The sequence below is a fragment of the Oncorhynchus mykiss genome, chromosome 21, assembly GCF_057628025.1.
Source record: "Oncorhynchus mykiss isolate SJ-2025 chromosome 21, ASM5762802v1, whole genome shotgun sequence".
Lineage (NCBI taxonomy): Eukaryota > Metazoa > Chordata > Actinopteri > Salmoniformes > Salmonidae > Oncorhynchus > Oncorhynchus mykiss.
In genome coordinates, this window is record NC_143042.1 from 3,868,269 (window position 1) to 3,887,500 (window position 19,232).

The 19,232-nt window shown below is 44.8% G+C and overlaps 1 protein-coding gene across 9 annotated transcripts in view; it reads left to right on the forward strand.

The window, feature by feature from the left end:
• Positions 1 to 3,094: 3,094 nt before the first annotated feature.
• The window catches only part of LOC110490810 (ATP-binding cassette sub-family C member 9), a 79,582-nt gene continuing 63,444 nt past the window's right edge, over positions 3,095 to 19,232 (forward strand). For 4 of the 9 annotated variants that reach the window (XM_090213492.1, XM_090213494.1, XM_090213497.1 and 1 more), the window contains exons 1-9: positions 3,095 to 4,082; positions 4,863 to 4,904; positions 6,032 to 6,206; positions 13,725 to 13,866; positions 14,769 to 14,890; positions 15,117 to 15,283; positions 15,497 to 15,632; positions 15,815 to 15,921; positions 16,892 to 17,074. In XM_090213492.1, the coding sequence (XP_090069618.1) occupies positions 6,056 to 6,206; positions 13,725 to 13,866; positions 14,769 to 14,890; positions 15,117 to 15,283; positions 15,497 to 15,632; positions 15,815 to 15,921; positions 16,892 to 17,074 (1,008 nt within the window). In that variant the 5' untranslated portion in view covers positions 3,095 to 4,082; positions 4,863 to 4,904; positions 6,032 to 6,055. Of the gene's footprint in view, positions 4,083 to 4,500; positions 4,905 to 6,031; positions 6,207 to 13,724; positions 13,867 to 14,768; positions 14,891 to 15,116; positions 15,284 to 15,496; positions 15,633 to 15,814; positions 15,922 to 16,888; positions 17,075 to 19,232 lie in introns of those variants that run through there. The other 5 variants (XM_090213491.1, XM_090213496.1, XM_090213499.1 and 2 more) reach the window with 5 other exon arrangements.

The window sequence follows — 19,232 nt, forward strand, 5'->3', positions numbered from 1 at the left end:
TGATGGGTTAGGGGTCGAGGGTCATAGATCCCCTTCAACTGTCTCCAGGGAAACGCAGGGGGATGTGAACCTCCGTCCGACTCTGAACGCTGTCCCTCGACGCTGTCACACACTCCCCGTGCCGCCCCCAACCCACCCCTGAGGCCTCGCAATACACTCCCACACACCCTCTCTTCCTCCTCACACACACTGAGACACAAGCCCCCGGCACAGTTCTCATGGTGCTGGGCCACATGGTGGTCCACCCTCCACCCTGCCCTCTGACCTGGCTGTCCCCCATGGATGTGTTCTTTATCTCAGATACGCAACAACTCCAAGCCCAGGTCCAGGCACCAGACTGCCGTACCAGGCTGCCGCTCTACAACAGGGAGGTCTTCATTTACTGCCTTTCTTCAGAGCCTGTGTACGGTTGTTTCCATTCTGGTCTTTAATCAGTAGTGAATTCATCAGATTTCTCAACGATAACACAAATTAATCAATTGAGTGCAGAGGAAAGACAGAGAGCAGTCGATGCCGAGTGCAGACAAAGTCACACAGGCCCAGAGGATAGAGAAGACTAGAGCACCACTGCTGCACAAACCCAACTGTGTGAGCAGATATTACACTGACCAGACAAACCTACAGGTAACTGCCAAAATAAGGGAAACACCAACAAAAAGAGTCTGAGCCAGCGGCCATCTGATGAATCCCCTGCACTTAGCCGACCTTTTAAAAGCTTTATGAAAAGATCACCTACTGAGAGTGAGAGGACCTTTTTAATAACGGCCTGATACTTCACCAGGGGGTTCTACCTGATCCAGACAAATTGATACTGACACACCATCAAAACAAAGCAAAACGAGCACATCAAAGATCCTAAATCATTCTGTTAAGATGGATAACAGACCATAGTCTCTCTGGGGGAAATGTAGAATATATTTCTTTGAAATCAGATAAAAAGCTTTTCAATATACAGCAGACGTGTATCTCTTAATCCTCCTTAAAAACCAGAGGAGCTTTCATTCAAACAAACAGGGTAGAGGGTCACACACACACACACACACACACAGACACACACACACACACACAGACATACACACACGCACACACAGACAGAGATGCACAGACACACAGAGATGCACACAGACACACACACACACACACACACATATGCACAGACACATAGACATACACACACACACACACACACCAGAGGAGGCAGGTTGGAGGAGCTATAGGAGGATGGGCTCATTGTAATGGCTGGAATGGAGTCAAACACATTTTTTCCATGTACCAAACAGTACCATTCCATTGATTCCATTCCAGCTATTATAATGAGCCTGTCCTCATATATCTCCTCTCATCAGCCTCCTCAGACACACACACACACACACGCGCACACACACACACACAGAAATGACCCATCGAACTCTTTTCGGGTTGTTGAGATGAGTATAATTAATTTGTGGGCGTTCCTAATGACTTTTTCTCTTGGTTATTCTCATTGATATTGGACCACCACAGAGATCAGTAATTACAATCCAGCCTCTGTGTTCTGCTGTGCATGCTAAAGCATTATAACCAGCAGGTAGGAAACCAATGTTGAAGATCATTCCCCACCAGAGGTCACCAGAGATCAAAGCAAAATCAGAGATGAATCACCTGGTGCATCTGTAACAGCATATCTTTAGACCGTCCCCTCGCCCATACCCGGGCGCGAACCAGGGACCCTCTGCACACATCAACAACAGTCACCCACGAAGCATCATTACCCATCGCTCCACAAAAGCCGCGGCCCTTGCAGAGCAAGGGGAACTACTACTTCAAGGTCTCAGAGCTAGTGACGTCACCGATTGAAACGCTATTTAGCGCGCACCACCGCTAACTAGCTAGCCGTTTCACATCCGTTACACATCCCAAACGGCAGCCTGCGCCCATCTGATGAATCTCCTGCACTTAGCCGACCTTTTAAAAGCTTTATGAAAAGATCACCTACTGAGAGTGAGAGGACCTTTTTAATAACGGCCTAATACTTCACCAGGGGTTTCTACCTGATCCAGACATATTGATACTGACACACCATCAAAACAAAGCAAAACAAGCACATCAAAGATCCTAAATCATTCTGTTAAGATGGTTAACAGACCATAATCTCTCTGGGGGAAATGTAGAATATATTTCTTTGAAATCAGATAAAAAGCTTTTCAAGATACAGCAGACGTGTATCTCTTAATCCTCCTTAAAAACCAGAGGAGCTTTCATTCAAACAAACAGGGTAGAGGGTCACACACACACACACACACACACACACACACACACACACACACACACACACACACACACACACACACACACACACACACACACTACAGGCATGGGGGCTAAGAGGAGGAGCTAAAATAGAACATGTTCCCAGAGTGTGAGTTTTATGGAGTTCTCAGGCTACTGAAGTGGTGTGTGTGTGTGCGTGTGTGTGTGTGTGTGTGTGTGTGAGAGAGAGAGAGAAAGAGGGAACAGTGTTTTCTTGGCTGAGGCCAGCAGGATGGTTGGTACTGATTCAGTCATGAGGGCACAGAGGGTCAGTAGCCTACATGAGGGTAAAGGGAGTTATGGTGTGTGTGTGTGTGTGTGTGTGTGTGTGTGTGTGTGTGTGTGTGTGTGTGTGTAACTTGCCACTGCAGAAATATGTATTGAATGTTTATGTACAGTAGTTGTATTATTTGGTTCAGTCAGATGTCAGTAAATCAAATCATATCAAATCAAATGTATTTATAAAGCCCTTCGTACATCAGCTGATATCTCAAAGTGCTGTACAGAAACCCAGCCTAAAACCCCAAACAGCAAGCAATGCAGGTGTAGAAGCACGGTGGCTAGGAAAAACTCCCTAGAAAGGCCAAAACCTAGGAAGAAACCTAGAGAGGAACCAGGCTATGTGGGGTGGCCAGTCCTCTTCTGGCTCTGCCGGGTGGAGATTATAACAAAACATGGTCAAGATGTTCAAATGTTCATAAATGACCAGCATGGTCGAATAATAATAAGGCAGAATAGTTGAAACTGGAGCAGCAGCACAGTCAGGTGGACTGGGGACAGTAAAGTGGTATGTCATTGGCTACAGGTGCAGATAGGGGGAGATCCACAGATATCCTAATGAAATCATTCCTTGGTCTACCGCTGGAGAAACCAACATCTTGGCCGTTTGACCAAGATGATCGCAGGACTACATCACCACGTGACCATGAGCAACCATGACCGACTCATATTGTGTCAGAATCAGGTTTCCGTTTAATTAGGGTAGGAGTCATAACTCATTACTGTCAGTGCCCAGGGTAAGACATGGTCATCTATGATCATTTAATAACACTGTTATAATGAAGCACTATGGAAAGGCCGATCACGGCAACTGGCATAATAATGAATAGCCATGAACCAGAGGCCTATGCAGGAGACAGCGAGCAAGTGTTGTCTGCAAGAAATTGTTTGCTCAATCAGTCATCTTAATCAGGAGAAATCATTCTTTGTTGAGGAAACATGGTCACTGTGTAGCCTAGTGTAGGCTATTACATAATTCAACACTGTAGCTTACATCTTCATATTGTCACACTGATAATGCAACGACCTAAATTCATATTTGCTGATGTTGGTTGCTTTATGTCTGTCGGCGTAATGGGCACGTGATCCATCCATCATGTCTTACCAATATAAGTTTTATTTTAACTTAACGAGAACGTCTGAAACGTTTACCTATATCATTTGGGTAAAACGGCGGAATAAAACACAACCGTTAAGTGATAACTCCCCCTATTTTTAGGTGACCTAAATAACGTGATATTGTCATTACACACTCCTCTGTCTGAGTGATATTTCTGCAGAAAGCCACGTCTTTCCACCGTGTAGGAGTGGACGCAATAATCATACGATGCTGCTACTGACGATGCGAGCGCAGTTCTAATGGAATGAATGAATTCGCTTCAGAACGGCAGCGTCCTCCATTGCATCATTTCACAAATCTCACCAGGATAAAATCAATGACCGGACAAGACAAGACATCCCACAACAGGACGCGTCTAAAAAACCGACGGAACACAGCGGAGCCGTAGATAGGGGTAAGTAATGCGGATAGCCTACTAACTGCATACATGGTCTCAGAAAGCCTAATATTTATTTCATTTGACTCGGTCTGATGATAATATTCACACATTGTCAGGTCACATGATGTGTACCCCTTGTCATCTAAACCGCGCACCTCGAGATATGAAACGGTTCCAAAAGATACAATGATTAGTATAATAAACGAAGTTTTTTTGCCTACAATAATTGCACATTCCTAAGGTCAATGGCAAGTTTACTTCACATACACGTCCGATTCATCGTTGTACCTGCTGACCGCATACATCTGTAGGCTACTGGTTCATTGCGCCTAACAATAGAATTGTAGCCTAGAGGTCAGTTGTAGACTTGCCTATCTATCCAAGGTCCTCCCATGTCCTTGTAGGAGACATGTCAATTCCAAGTATAAACTATATGGACATATCGTATATTTATATTCAGTCACAGAATACAGTTTGTGTGGTCATAAAAACATATGTAAATATTTACTGAAGCCTTTGCCTAAGAAATGGAACCCTCTTAAAAATATGAATCTGTTTTATAAAACCGAACCCTTACGTTGTAGCCTGCTACAGTATGTCTACCATTCCTACACATGTACCTTACCCCACCACATGGTTGGTGCTGGAACCTAGCGGCAAGGGAAGTTTGCCTCACCAGACTTGGTCAAGTTTTGAAATCCGATAGGGGGGAGCAGTATGGCCAGCCGATGCGCTATAAGGCTAAAAATAACCACCTCCAATTTATGCTGTGTGGTTACTGTCTCCAAAAACCAGGCGACCTGAATGAAACCGCGTCAATAAGGACACTTCTCTGAGGTAAGCTACACTGATCACTATTATTATTCTGTTATGGCCGTATATGCTATGTTGTGCCATGTGTTCAGCTACAGGGTCATATAACTCATAGGAGAGGTCTGAAAACGACTCTTCTTGTGAGTGGTGTTGAGTTCTTATCAGAATAACATTCGGAAAACGACTTTCCAGCTTCAATTGGACAACTACTTGTATAATATGCTTTTGGTATAAAAGCCCTATATAAATATTAAACCTATGAATTTTAACATCGTTTGGCAACATTTGTTTGTTAATTATTTCATGTGATTGGCTCCATTATTTTGAGAGCCAACAGGACTTGTGTTTAGAAAGGGGGGGAATAAGATGAACAGTTCTTGGATGTCAGTGATGCTTCTCTAGAATAAACCGCAACCTTCTCTATCATCAGACTAGATCATTCCTCATCAAGGTGTACCATCATTTCATGTCTTGAAAAACAGAATAAAGCAGAGGTATATTTGTGTAGTGAGATATTCCAGTTTGACTTGTGGTGCCAGTGTAGTTCCTTGAAGAATTGGTGTAGGCGGGTGAAGAACAGTGCACTGCTCTTAGTGTCAGTGTTGTCAACCATGTCAACAGAGGTTAGTGAAGTCTCTGTTGTCAAGGACAGGCATTAACACAAATTGCATTAGAAAAAGTCAAGTCTTGGGAAATAGTATGGTGCATTCCTCCCTTTAATGATTATTGATCCATGTAAACTCTCTAAGCATAGTTTATTTTAAATGTTTTACTTAACCTGTATTTAACTAGGCAAGTCAGTTAAGAATAGATTATTATTTACAATGACGACACACCAAAAGGCCTCCTGCGGGAACAGGGGCTGGGATTTAAAAAATAGGACAAAACACACATCAAGACAAGAGAGACGCCACAACACTACAGAAAGAGTCTCTATATTGAAAGCACCGTATCCGTTGGCTAATGTTATTTGAATCATAAAAGCACTTTAGTCTTACTAATGTATCCTGTGTTTTTTTAAAGCTGATTCACCTTTAAAAGAGCATTACGACTAGACCACTTTCATTGTTTACCTCTCCATTGTCCAACCACTAGACAAGCTGGTGCTCTTGACTTGATTGACAGTTTTGTGGCTTGGGTCCTCCCCCTAGGCTTCTCTGGACCAATAAGGTGGCATGGCTGGCCTGTCGTTCTGTGGCAACAATGTGACCAAGAATGCCTACAGTGTGGATACGGGGATGTTGAACAATGGCTGCTTCGTGGACGCCCTCAACCTGGTCCCTCACGTCTTCCTGCTGTTCATCACCTTCCCTATCCTCTTCATTGGTACGTGGACCATGCATAGTCCTTTACCTTCATGATGTGTGTGTGTGTTTGTGTGTGCGTGCGTGCACATGTGACAACCTTTAATCATAGAGATCACACAGAAAAAGGTTTAACAGAAACATGGACAGAATTGGTCCAGAGGGGAACAAAACGGGCTCAAAAAGGGACAGAATAGGGGCAGAAGGGGACAGAACAGGCTTAGAAGGGGACAGAATAGGCTCAGAAGGGGACAGAATAGAATCAGAAGGGGACAGAACAGGCTCAGAAGGGGACAGAATAGGGGCAGAAGGGGACAGAACAGGCTTAGAAGGGGACAGAATAGGCTCAGAAGGGGACAGAATAGAATCAGAAGGGGACAGAACAGGCTCAGAAGGGGACAGAATAGGCTCAGAAGGGGACAGAACAGGCTTAGAAGGGGACAGAATAGGCTCAGAAGGGGACAGAATAGAATCAGAAGGGGACAGAACAGGCTCAGAAGGGGACAGAATAGGCTCAGAAGGAGACAGAACAGGCTCAGAAGGGGAAAGAACAGGCTCAGAAGGGGACAGATAGGCTCAGAAGGGGACAGGACAGGCACAGAAGGGGACAGAATAGGCTCAGAAGGAGACAGAACAGGCTCAGAAGGAGACAGAACAGGCTCAGAAGGGGAAAGAACAGGCTCAGTAGGGGACAGATAGGCTCAGAAGGGGACAGAACAGGCTCAGAAGGGGACAGAATAGGTTCAGAAGGGGACAGAACAGGCACAGAAGGGGACAGAATAGGCTTACAAGGGGACAGAATAGACTTAGAAGGGAACAGAACAGGCTCAGAAGAGGACAGAAAAGGCTCAGAAGGAGACAGAACAGGCTCAGAAGGGGACAGAATAGGCTCAGAATGGGACAGAATAGGTTCAGAATGGGACAGAATTGGCTTATACGGGGACAGAATAGGCTCAGAAGGGGACAGAATAAGCTCAGAAGGGGACAGAACAGGCTCAGAAGGGGACAGAATATAATCAAAAGGGGACAGAACAGGCTCAGAAGGGGACAGAATAAGCTCAGAAGGGGACAGAATAGAATCAAAAGGGGACAGAACAGGCTCAGAATGGGACAGAATTGGCTTAGAAGGGGACAGAATAGGCTCAGAAGGGGACAGAATAAGCTCAGAAGGGGACAGAATAGGCTCAGAAGGGGACAGAACAGGCTCAGAAGGGGACAGAACAGGCTCAGAAGGGGACAGAATATAATCAAAAGGGGACAGAACAGGCTCAGAAGGGGACAGAACAGGCTCAGAAGGGGACAGAACAGGCTCAGAAGGGGACACAATGGGATCAGAAAGGGACATAATTGCTTTAGCTCTGATGGTCTGTGTTTGTGTGGGTGTTAATGTGGGTGTGTTCGTGACAATCCCAAAGCAACATGATTCAAGGATGCCTTTGGTAACAATCCTTTCATCCCCACACCTGCTTCACCAACAGAAAACACTGTTATGTTGCTGCACTCTATTCAAGCTACTGTCATCCCCCACACCTGCTTCACCAACAGAAAACACTGTTATGTTGCTGCACTATATTCAAGCTACTGTCATCCCCCACACCTGCTTCACCAACAGAAAACACTGTTATGTTGCTGCACTATATTCAAGCTACTGTCATCCCCCACACCTGCTTCACCAACAGAAAACAGTATTAAGATGCTGCACTGTATACAAGCTACTGTCATCCCCCACACCTGCTTCACCAACAGAAAACACTGTTATGTTGCTGCACTCTATTCAAGCTACTGTCATCCCCCACACCTGCTTCACCAACAGAAAACACTGTTATGTTGCTGCACTATATTCAAGCTACTGTCATCCCCCACACATGCTTCACCAACAGAAAACACTGTTATGTTGCTGCACTCTATTCAAGCTACTGTCATCCCCCACACCTGCTTCACCAACAGAAAACACTGTTATGTTGCTGCACTCTATTCAAGCTACTGTCATCCCCCACACCTGCTTCACCAACAGAAAACAGTATTAAGATGCTGCACTGTATACAAGCTACTGTCATCCCCCACACATGCTTCACCAACAGAAAACACTGTTATGTTGCTGCACTCTATTCAAGCTACTGTCATCCCCCACACATGCTTCACCAACAGAAAGCAGTATTAAGATGCTGCACTGTATACAAGCTATTTTTTATTCTTTCTGAGCTTTCAGTTTCACCGTTCATATAAAGCCTTAAAGCAGCATAACGCCTACTGACCACCGACTGGGTGTAATCAATTCCACTGTTACAGACTCACAGTCCTGTGTAGAAGATAGGAAACTCTGTGTAAAGCCCTATGATTGATCTTGTGTGGGACATTCAGCACTGGTCTGTATGTGGGGTGGCAGGTAGCCTGGTGATTAGAGAGTTGGACTAGCAACCGAAAAGTTGCTAGATCGATTCATCGAGCTGACAAGGTAAAAATCCGTCGTTCTGACGCTGAACAAGGCAGTTAACCCACTGTTTCTAGGCAGTCATTGAAAATAATAATTTGTTCTGAAACTGACTTCCCTAGTTAAATAAAAAAATGTGTTCTTCATTGATCTGCTGGCTGTCAGTCTCATTTTCCCCAGTCAACATAAAACAGCTTTCCCCAGACCACAGAACAGCTGCTTCGACTCCTGGCTCTGGCCCAGACTTTATCTAACTGAGCAGGAGGACTGTGGGACTGTGGGATCGTGGTCTCTGAGTTGTTGTGGGACTGTGAGAAAACATAGAAAAACAAGTTTTCTTGAAGAACAGGTCAGATGCAAAATTTGGTAACAGAATGACGGCACCGACAGCACAAGCCATTATTCTGTTAACAAACGTTGCATCTGCACTGGTGTAAATGTGTTCTTGTAACATGTTCAGTGGAAGTTGTTAAAAGTCGTCCTTGTGCATATAAGGGTCTGGTTTGTTCAACTTGGGAATCATTGTTTTTTGTTTGACATGCATTTTAAAGGGAAAAATCTGACTCTCAGCATCACTCTCTTATCATGTAATTTCCCCAATCACATAAATTTGGCTAGCTAACAGCTAACAGCTAACTTTACGTGGATAAATTTGCTAGGTCATTATCTCTAAATATTGTTTGATTTGCTTGCCAGAAGTGGCGAGGAGACAACTTCACCAGGGCGATTTTAGACTCAAAATATAGGCTACTAGCTGATTTCAAGCTCTTTCCAAAAGTCTTCTCTGATGAAGCAAGCTAAAAAAAACACACGTTGCTTCCTTAGCTAGTTAGCTACATGCCGAATCCATATGCTACCCTCACGTACTGTAGCCTATCTAAAATGACATTAACTATGTTTACTGATGGTGAAAAGCATGCTTGGTAACTTTTAGTTGGCAACTCCTTGAAAATGTCACGCAGTTGTCAATGGTTTTAGCGGAGTGGGGGCCTCTCTGCCCCCAAGCAGACAAATCCAACGTTCTGCACTTTAACCCAACGTTTACTGATAACAATCTATTGTTGTGTTGTTCTAGAAGGCCTACTCTGGGGAAACTGACTGGGTGTGTCTGTTGCTCATCTGCTTAATGGGAATGGCTCTGACTAGCAGCCCAGTCCCTGAGGAAAACATTAACTGATGCTTCCTGGTCAAATCTTTGTGTGTGTGTTTTTCATTTCAAATCAAATCAAATCAAATTGTATTGGTCACATACACATGGTTAGCAGATGTTAATGCGAGTGTAGCGAAATGCTTGTGCTTCTAGTTCCGACCATGCAGTAATATCTAACAAGTAATCTAACAGGAATCTAAAGGAATTAATAAGAATATGTGCATATACATATATGGATGAGTGATGGCTGAATGACATTGGCAAGATGCAGTAGATGGTATAGAGTACAGTATATACATATGAGATGAGTAATGTAGGGTATGTAAACATTATAGAAAGTGGTATTGTTTAAAGTGACTTTTTTTATTATTAAAGTGGCTAGATATTTGAGTCAGCACTAGCCTCTCTGTGTTTAACTATCTGATGGCCTTGAGATAGAAGCTGTTTTTCAGTCTCTCGGTCCCTGCTTTGATGCACCTGTACTGACCTCACCTTCTGGATGATAGCGGGGTGAATCAAATCAAATCAAATGTATTTATAAAGCCCTTCGTACATCAGCTGATATCTCAAAGTGCTGTACAGAAACCCAGCCTAAAACCCCAAACAGCAAGCAATGCAGGTGTAGAAGCACGGTGGCTAGGAAAAATTCCCTAGAAAGGCAGTGAACAGGCAGTGGCTCGGGTGGTTGTTGTCCCTGATGATCTTTTTGGCCTTCCTGTGACATCGGGTGCTGTAGGTGTCCTGGAGGGCAGGTAGTTTGCCCCCGGTGATGCATTGTGCAGACCTCACTACCCTCTGGAGAGCCTTACGGTTGTGGGCGGAGCAGACCTCACTACCCTCTGGAGAGCCTTACGGTTGTGGGCGGAGCAGACCTCACTACCCTCTGGAGAGCCTTACGGTTGTGGGCGGAGCAGACCTCACTACCCTCTGGAGAGCCTTACGGTTGTGGGCAGAGCAGTTGCCGTACCCGGCGGTGATACAGCCCGACAGGATGCTCTCGATTGTGTATCTGACTGTTTATGGAGACACTGTTTCTGTGTTACTGTATGTTCTGTGTGTTTATGGAGACACTGTCTCTGTGTTACTGTATGTTCTGTGTGTTTATGGAGACACTGTTTCTGTGTTACTGTATGTTCTGAGTGTTTATGGAGACACGGTTTCTGTGTTACTGTATGTTCTGAGTGTTTATGGAGACACTGTTTCTGTGTTACTGTATGTTCTGTGTGTTTATGGAGACACTGTTTCTGTGTTACTGTATGTTCTGAGTGTTTATGGAGACACGGTTTCTGTGTTACTGTATGTTCTGTGTGTTTATGGAGACACTGTTTCTGTGTTACTGTATGTTCTGTGTGTTTATGGAGACACTGTCTCTGTGTTACTGTATGTTCTGTGTGTTTATGGAGACACTGTTTCTGTGTTACTGTATGTTCTGAGTGTTTATGGAGACACTGTTTCTGTGTTACTGTATGTTCTGTGTGTTTATGGAGACACTGTTTCTGTGTTAATGTATGTTCTGTGTGTTTATGGAGACACTGTTTCTGTGTTACTGTATGTTCTGAGTGTTTATGGAGACACGGTTTCTGTGTTACTGTATGTTCTGAGTGTTTATGGAGACACTGTTTCTGTGTTACTGTATGTTCTGTGTGTTTATGGAGACACTGTTTCTGTGTTAATGTATGTTCTGTGTGTTTATGGAGACACTGTTTCTGTGTTACTGTATGTTCTGAGTGTTTATGGAGACACTGTCTCTGTGTTACTGTATGTTCTGTGTGTTTATGGAGACACTGTTTCTGTGTTACTGTATGTTCTGAGTGTTTATGGAGACACTGTCTCTGTGTTACTGTATGTTCTGTGTGTTTATGGAGACACTGTTTCTGTGTTACTGTATGTTCTGAGTGTTTATGGAGACACTGTCTCTGTGTTACTGTATGTTCTGTGTGTTTATGGAGACACGGTTTCTGTGTTACTGTATGTTCTGTGTGTTTATGGAGACACTGTTTCTGTGTTAATGTATGTTCTGTGTGTTTATGGAGACACGGTTTCTGTGTTACTGTATGTTCTGAGTGTTTGCTTTGACCTTTAGATTTAAAGAACAGTTAAAGTTCACCATTGGTCTTATAGGTTTACAAACAGCTAAAGTTCACCATTGGTCTTATAGGTTTACAAACAGCTAAAGTTCACCATTGGTCTTATAGGTTCACAAACAGCTAAAGTTCACCATTGGTCTTATAGGTTTACAAACACCTAAAGTTCACCATTGGTCTTATAGGTTTACAAACAGCTAAAGTTCACCATTGGTCTTATAGGTTTACAAACAGCTAAAGTTCACCATTGGTCTTATAGGTTCACAAACAGCTAAAGTTCACCATTGGTCAGGTTTACAAACAGTAAAGTGTACAAACAGTTGGAAGTTGACCATTGGTCTTAGATGTTTACAAAAATAGTAACGTTTACAAACAGTTAACGTTGACCATTAGACTTAAAGGTTTACAAACAGTTAACGTTGACCATTAAACTTAAAGGTTTACAAACAGTTAAAGTTGACGATTAGACTTATAAAGGTTTACAAACAGTTAACGTTGACCATTAGACTTATAGGTTTACAAACAGTTAACGTTGACCATTAAACTTAAAGGTTTACAAACAGTTAACGTTGACCATGTAACTCTCCGGGTGTCGTGGGTGTGGAGTCAGACGCAGGAAACAGAGAGTGCAATGCTGTGCTATTTAATGCCCCAAGGCACCACAGGGTGCTCACAACCAAACGGCCCCAAACACGGGGAATGAAAATGTACAACTGAAATACACGACCAGGAACAAACACGTTCCTCTACTACAGAACCGAAGGTCACAATAATTAATCCCGCACAACAAACAGGCGGGCCGGCTGTCTAATAAAGCCCAACTACTCATTCACCAACAGGTGCTACCAATAAACATACAAGGAGGGGGAGGAAAGACAATCAGTGGCAGCTAATAGGCCGGTGACGACGACCGCCGAGTGCCACCCGACCGGGAAGGGAAGCCACCCTCGGTCGGACTCGTGACAGACCATTAGACTTAAAGGTTTACAAACAGTTGACCATTGAGGGCACTTGCCAAAGTTGCCTGCATTATCCAAGAGTCACCCAGAATATCCATGACTTTCATTGTTTGGCAGGAAAACCTTGATAATATGCAGATTGCTTTAGAATGAACTGCTGTGTTTATCTGTGTACTTCGTCTGTTACTGATTACAGATTACATGACAAATAAAGTTATCATTAATGTAATCCTTTGGATTACTCTAAATGAGTAACGTCATTACTTGGATTACTTGTGGATTACGTTACTGCCCAACCCTGTGTGTTTGCATGTTTGTGCATGCGTTCTTAGGCGTGTGTGCTTATGTTCCTGTTTATCTGAGTGTGTGTGTTCTCCTAGCCTGGGGCAGTCAGATCTCTTAGGTTCAGATCCACCATAACACCTGGCTCCACTTCCCTCCCCCTAGGCTGGGGCAGTCAGATCTCTAAGGTTCAGATCCACCATAACACCTGGCTCCACTTCCCTCCCCCTAGGCTGGGGCAGTCAGATCTCTTAGGTTCAGATCCACCATAACACCTGGCTCCACTTCCCTCCCCCTAGGCTGGGGCAGTCAGATCTCTTAGGTTCAGATCCACCATAACACCTGGCTCCACTTCCCTCCCCCTAGCCTGGGGCAGTCAGAGCTCTTAGGTTCAGATCCACCATAACACCTGGCTCCACTTCCCTCCCCCTAGCCTGGGGCAGTCAGAGCTCTTAGGTTCAGATCCACCATAACACCTGGCTCCACTTCCCTCCTCCTAGGCTGGGGCAGTCAGAGCTCTAAGGTTCAGATCCACCATAACACCTGGCTCCACTTCCCTCCCCCTAGCCTGGGGCAGTCAGAGCTCTTAGGTTCAGATCCACCATAACACCTGGCTCCACTTCCCTCCTCCTAGGCTGGGGCAGTCAGAGCTCTAAGGTTCAGATCCACCATAACACCTGGCTCCACTTCCCTGGACACAACCTGCGCTGGATCCTCACATTCACTCTGCTGTTTGTCCACGTCTGTGAGATCGCTGAGGGAATCGTCTCCAACAAGTAAGAAACCCCCTAAAACTACTTCCTGTTACCAAAGCGGTAGTGTACTGTGGAAAAGGAAACGTTAGTAGCTGGTCAGAAGCCAGTGTTCACATGAGATTTTGTTCTGCGTTGCTGAGATTACAGAAGAAGTGCTATTCCTCTCTGTCATTGTTGAATGCTAAAACGAATGACTCCCAAGTTTCAGGTGCAGTGAACTATTGCATTTCCTTGCTTCCCTCCAGACCAATGTTTATAGAAAAATTAAACCACTGTCCCTCAAAATAACCCCACTCTCCAGTTTACCCAGACTGCAACCAATAAGATCCTCCACAATGCTGCAGCAACACAAAGCTATGATCGGAGCCATCGTCTGACGCATCACAAACCCTGCATCAAAACCTGCTGATTGCACCACCTGCTTATTTAGTGGCTGAAGCTAGCAGCTTCCTTCCATGTTTCAGTGTCGCACAACATTTGATACAAATATATTTCAATTTTGGTGTGGGGGGGGACAAAAAATTAAGAGTACAGATTATTGTATGGTACAATATACAGGCGTTTTTGAGAAGGATCATTTGAAAAATAAAATTGTATTGAGTAAATGTATTTATTGGTTTCTTTTCATTTAAAAAAATGTTATTTGTTGATGTAAAAAATAGAAATGTACTGATTTTAAGCTTGTGTCATTAGATTCGTTGGTGGGGTTGTGATAAATTATTGCGAAAAATGGGGTCCCCGGCAATCCTGGCGAAAAAGTTTGAATTCTACTGGGTTAACTGTATGTTAACTGTATGTTAACTGTATGTTAACTGTATGAGACTGAATACAACGTCAACCTATAAAGCAGAGATACATAGCATAACAAAGTGCCTTTGTTTCTTTGAGTATTGATGCAACCTCCTGTCTCTCCATCCTTTCAGACAGATGGACACCAATCACCTCCACCTCTTTATGCCAGCGTTTATGGGTTTCATAGCAGCCACTACATCTGTGGTGTACTACCACAACATAGAAACCTCCAACTTCCCCAAACTACTGCTGGGTGAGTCAAAATGATACCATCAGTGCATTCATTACTCCAAATGAACAGTTAGTGTTTGAGCAGTGCTGAATTAGCCTCCCTTTGGTGTAGTAGTTTAGAGGCTATGGCAGATGGCCCAAACACAGTTCGCTACACATGAACCATTCTGCTGTACATCATGAAGTATACTTGTCATACATCTCTGGGGAAAGTAGTGCACGAAGTGACCAACCTCCTCCTTCCTCAGCTCTGTTTATCTACTGGGTTCTGGCGTTCATCACCAAGTCCATCAAGCTGTGGAAGTTTGCAGAGTACGGCGTTGGAGTGCTGCACCTGAGGTTCTGTATCACAGCCCTGCTGGTCGTTCTGTACGGACTCCTCATGGCTGTAGAGATCAACGTCATCAGGGTCAGGGTGAGTTAGAACACTGGTGGACTGACTGCTTCCTGGGTCAGGGGTCATAGAGGTTCTATATAAAGACAAGAAGGAAGAGGAGGATGTGATGTGGTGTACTGATGTGATCTGATAGCAGATGCATGGTCTTTATTTCAGCTCCTGTTGGCTTTTTACTTTTTTACCTGGTATGTGTGTGTCTGTCTCTGTCTTTGTGTCCTGGTGTCCGTGTAGAGGTACGTGTTCTTCGCCAACCCCCAGAAGGTAAAGCCTCCAGAGGACCTTCAGGACCTGGGAGTGAGGTTCCTCCAGCCCTTCGTCAACCTCCTCTCCAAGGCCACATACTGGTGGATGAACCCCCTGATTATAGGTTTGTTTCCTAGGTTCCTTCCTTCCAGGTGTTTTTCCTGGCCACTGTTCTTCCGCTTCTGCATTGATTGCTGTTTGGGGTTCAGGCTGGGTGTCTGGTAAAGTACTTTGTGACAGCTACTGATGTTAAAATGACTTTGATTGATGTTCAATTATCTGGATGGATTGAATGCTTGATCACAGGAGCCCATAAAAGACCCATTGAGCTGAAGAAGATTGGCAAACTCCCCATCGCCATGAGAGCCCTCACCAACTACCTGAAGCTCAAAGACGCCTACGAGGATCAGAGGGTGAGTGGAGGAGGGAGTGACAGAGTTTCATATTCTGCTTCTGACAGTGACATACCATTCAATGGATCCCCAGTGCAGTGACATACCATTCAATGGATCCCCAGTGCAGTGACATACCATTCAATGGATCCCCAGTGCAGTGACATACCATTCAATGGATCCCCAGTGCAGTGACATACCATTCAATGGATCCCAGTGCAGTGACATACCATTCAATGGATCCCCAGTGCAGTGACATACCATTCAATGGATCCGCAGTGCAGTGACATACCATTCAATGGATCCCCAGTGCAGTGACATACCATTCAATGGATCCCCAGTGCAGTGACATACCATTCAATGGATCCGCAGTGCAGTGACATACCATTCAATGGATCCCCAGTGCAGTGACATACCATTCAATGGATCCCCAGTGCAGTGACATACCATTCAATGGATCCCCAGTGCAGTGACATACCATTCAATGGATCCCTGCTTTAATTTAATTAGAACATTCTGATCAGATTCTCTACAGTTAAAACTCTGTGTGTTAGATATATTACACTTGTATCCTATACACATGTCAAGCCCGGGATAGGTTTGAATATATCTCTAAAGACTGTCCATTATAATTGGGGCGGCAATTGGGGCGGAAATTGTGGCGGCAGGGTAGCCTAGTGGTTAGAGAGTTGGGCTAGTAATCGAAATGGTTGCAAGTTTGAATCCCCGAGCTGACAAGGTACAAATCTGTCGTTCTGCCCCTGAACGAGGCAGTTAACCCACTGTTCCTAGGCCGTCATTGAAAATAAGAATTTGTTCTTAACTGACTTGCCTAGTTAAATAAAGGTTAAATAAATAAATAATGTAGTCAGGCGAACCAGACTCTGTAATCAGGTAGTCTCATCTTCACTCTGAGATGAAGGTTCATTGTAGTGGAACTCTCCTGTGTAGTTGTAACCCTTCCATCCCTGTCCCCTCCCCCTCCTAGCAGAATGCCGAGGACCCAGAGAAGGCTCCATCCATCTGGCGCTCTATGTACCGGGCGTTTGGCCGACCCATCCTCCTCAGCAGTACCTTCCGTTACCTGGCGGATCTGCTGGGCTTCGCCGGGCCGCTCTGCATCTATGGCATCGTCGAACATCTCAACAAAAAGCCCGTCAAGGAAGGGAGTGTGGTGTGTAATTACTGTTCCCATCGGCCCATAACTCTGTTCCTGGTCCCATAATTACTGTTCCCATCGGCCCATAACTCTGTTCCTGGTCCCATAATTACTGTTCCCATCGGACCATAACTCTGTTCCTGGTACCATAATTACTGTTCCCATCGGCCCATAACTCTGCTCCTGGTCCCATAATTACTGTTCCCATCGGCCCATAACTCTGCTTCTGGTACCATAATTACTGTTCCCATCAGCCAATAACTCTGTTCCTGGTCCCATAATTACTGTTCCCATCGGCCCATAACTCTGCTCCTGGTCCCATAGTTACTGTTCCCATCAGCCCATAACTCTTTTCCTGGTACCATAATTACTGTTCCCATCGGCCCATAACTCTGCTCCTGGTCCCATAATTACTGTTCCCATCGGCCCATAACTCTGTTCCTGGTACCATAATTACTGTTCCCATCGGCCCATAACTCTGCTCCTGGTACCATAATTACTGTTCCCATCAGCCCATAACTCTGCTCCTGGTACCATAATTACTGTTCCCATCGGCCCATAACTCTGCTCCTGGTACCATAATTACTGTTCCCATCGGCCCATAACTCTGTTCCTGGTCCCATAATTACTGTTCCCATTGGCCCATAACTCTGCTCCTGGTCCCATAATTACTGTTCCCATCGGCCCATAACTCTGCTCCTGGTACCATAATTACTGTTCCCATCGGCCCATAACTCTGTTCCTGGTACCATAATTACTGTTCCCATCGGCCCATAACTCTGCTCCTGGTCCCATAATTACTGTTCCCATCGGCCCATAACTCTGCTCCTGGTACCATAATTACTGTTCCCATCGGCCCATAACTCTGCTCCTGGTCCCATAATTACTGTTCCCATCGGCCCATAACTCTGCTCCTGGTACCATAATTACTGTTCCCATCGGCCCATAACTCTGCTCCTGGTCCCATAATTACTGTTCCCATCGCCATAACTCTGCTCCTGGTACCATAATTACTGTTCCTATCAGCCCATAACTCTGTTCCTGGTACCATAATTACTGTTCCCATCGGCCCATAACTCTGCTCCTGGTCCCATAATTACTGTTCCCATCGCCATAACTCTGCTCCTGGTACCATAATTACTGTTCCTATCAGCCCATAACTCTGCTCCTGGTACCATAATTACTGTTCCCATCGGCCCATAACTCTGCTCCTGGTCCCATCGGCCCATAACTCTGTTCCTGGTCCCATAGTTACTGTTCCCATCAGCCCATAACTCTGCTCCTGGTCCCATAATTACTGTTCCCATTGGCCCATAACTCTGCTCCTGGTACCATAATTACTGTTCCCATCAGCCCATAACTCTGCTCCTGGTACCATAATTACTGTTCCCATCAGCCCATAACTCTGTTCCTGGTCCCATAATTACTGTTCCCATCGGCCCATAACTCTGTTCCTGGTACCATAATTACTGTTCCTATCAGCCCATAACTCTGTTCCTGGTACCATAATTACTGTTCCCATCAGCCCATAACTCTGTTCCTGGTACCATAATTACTGTTCCCATCAGCCCATAACTCTGCTCCTGGTACCATAATTACTGTTCCCATCAGCCCATAACTCTGTTCCTGGTCCCATAATTACTGTTCCCATCAGCCCATAACTCTGTTCCTGGTACCATAATTACTGTTCCCATTGGCCCATAACTCTGCTCCTGGTACCATAATTACTGTTCCCATCGGCCCATAACTCTGCTCCTGGTCCCATAATTACTGTTCCCATCGGCCCATAACTCTGTTCCTGGTACCATAATTACTGTTCCTATCAGCCCATAACTCTGCTCCTGGTCCCATAATTACTGTTCCCATCGGCCCATAACTCTGTTCCTGGTACCATAATTACTGTTCCTATCAGCCCATAACTCTGCTCCTGGTCCCATAATTACTGTTCCCATCGGCCCATAACTCTGTTCCTGGTACCATAATTACTGTTCCTATCAGCCCATAACTCTGCTCCTGGTCCCATAATTACTGTTCCCATCGGCCCATAACTCTGTTCCTGGTACCATAATTACTGTTCCTATCAGCCCATAACTCTGCTCCTGGTACCATAATTACTGTTCCCATCGGCCCATAACTCTGTTCCTGGTACCATAGTTCCTGTTCGTTCCTTCTA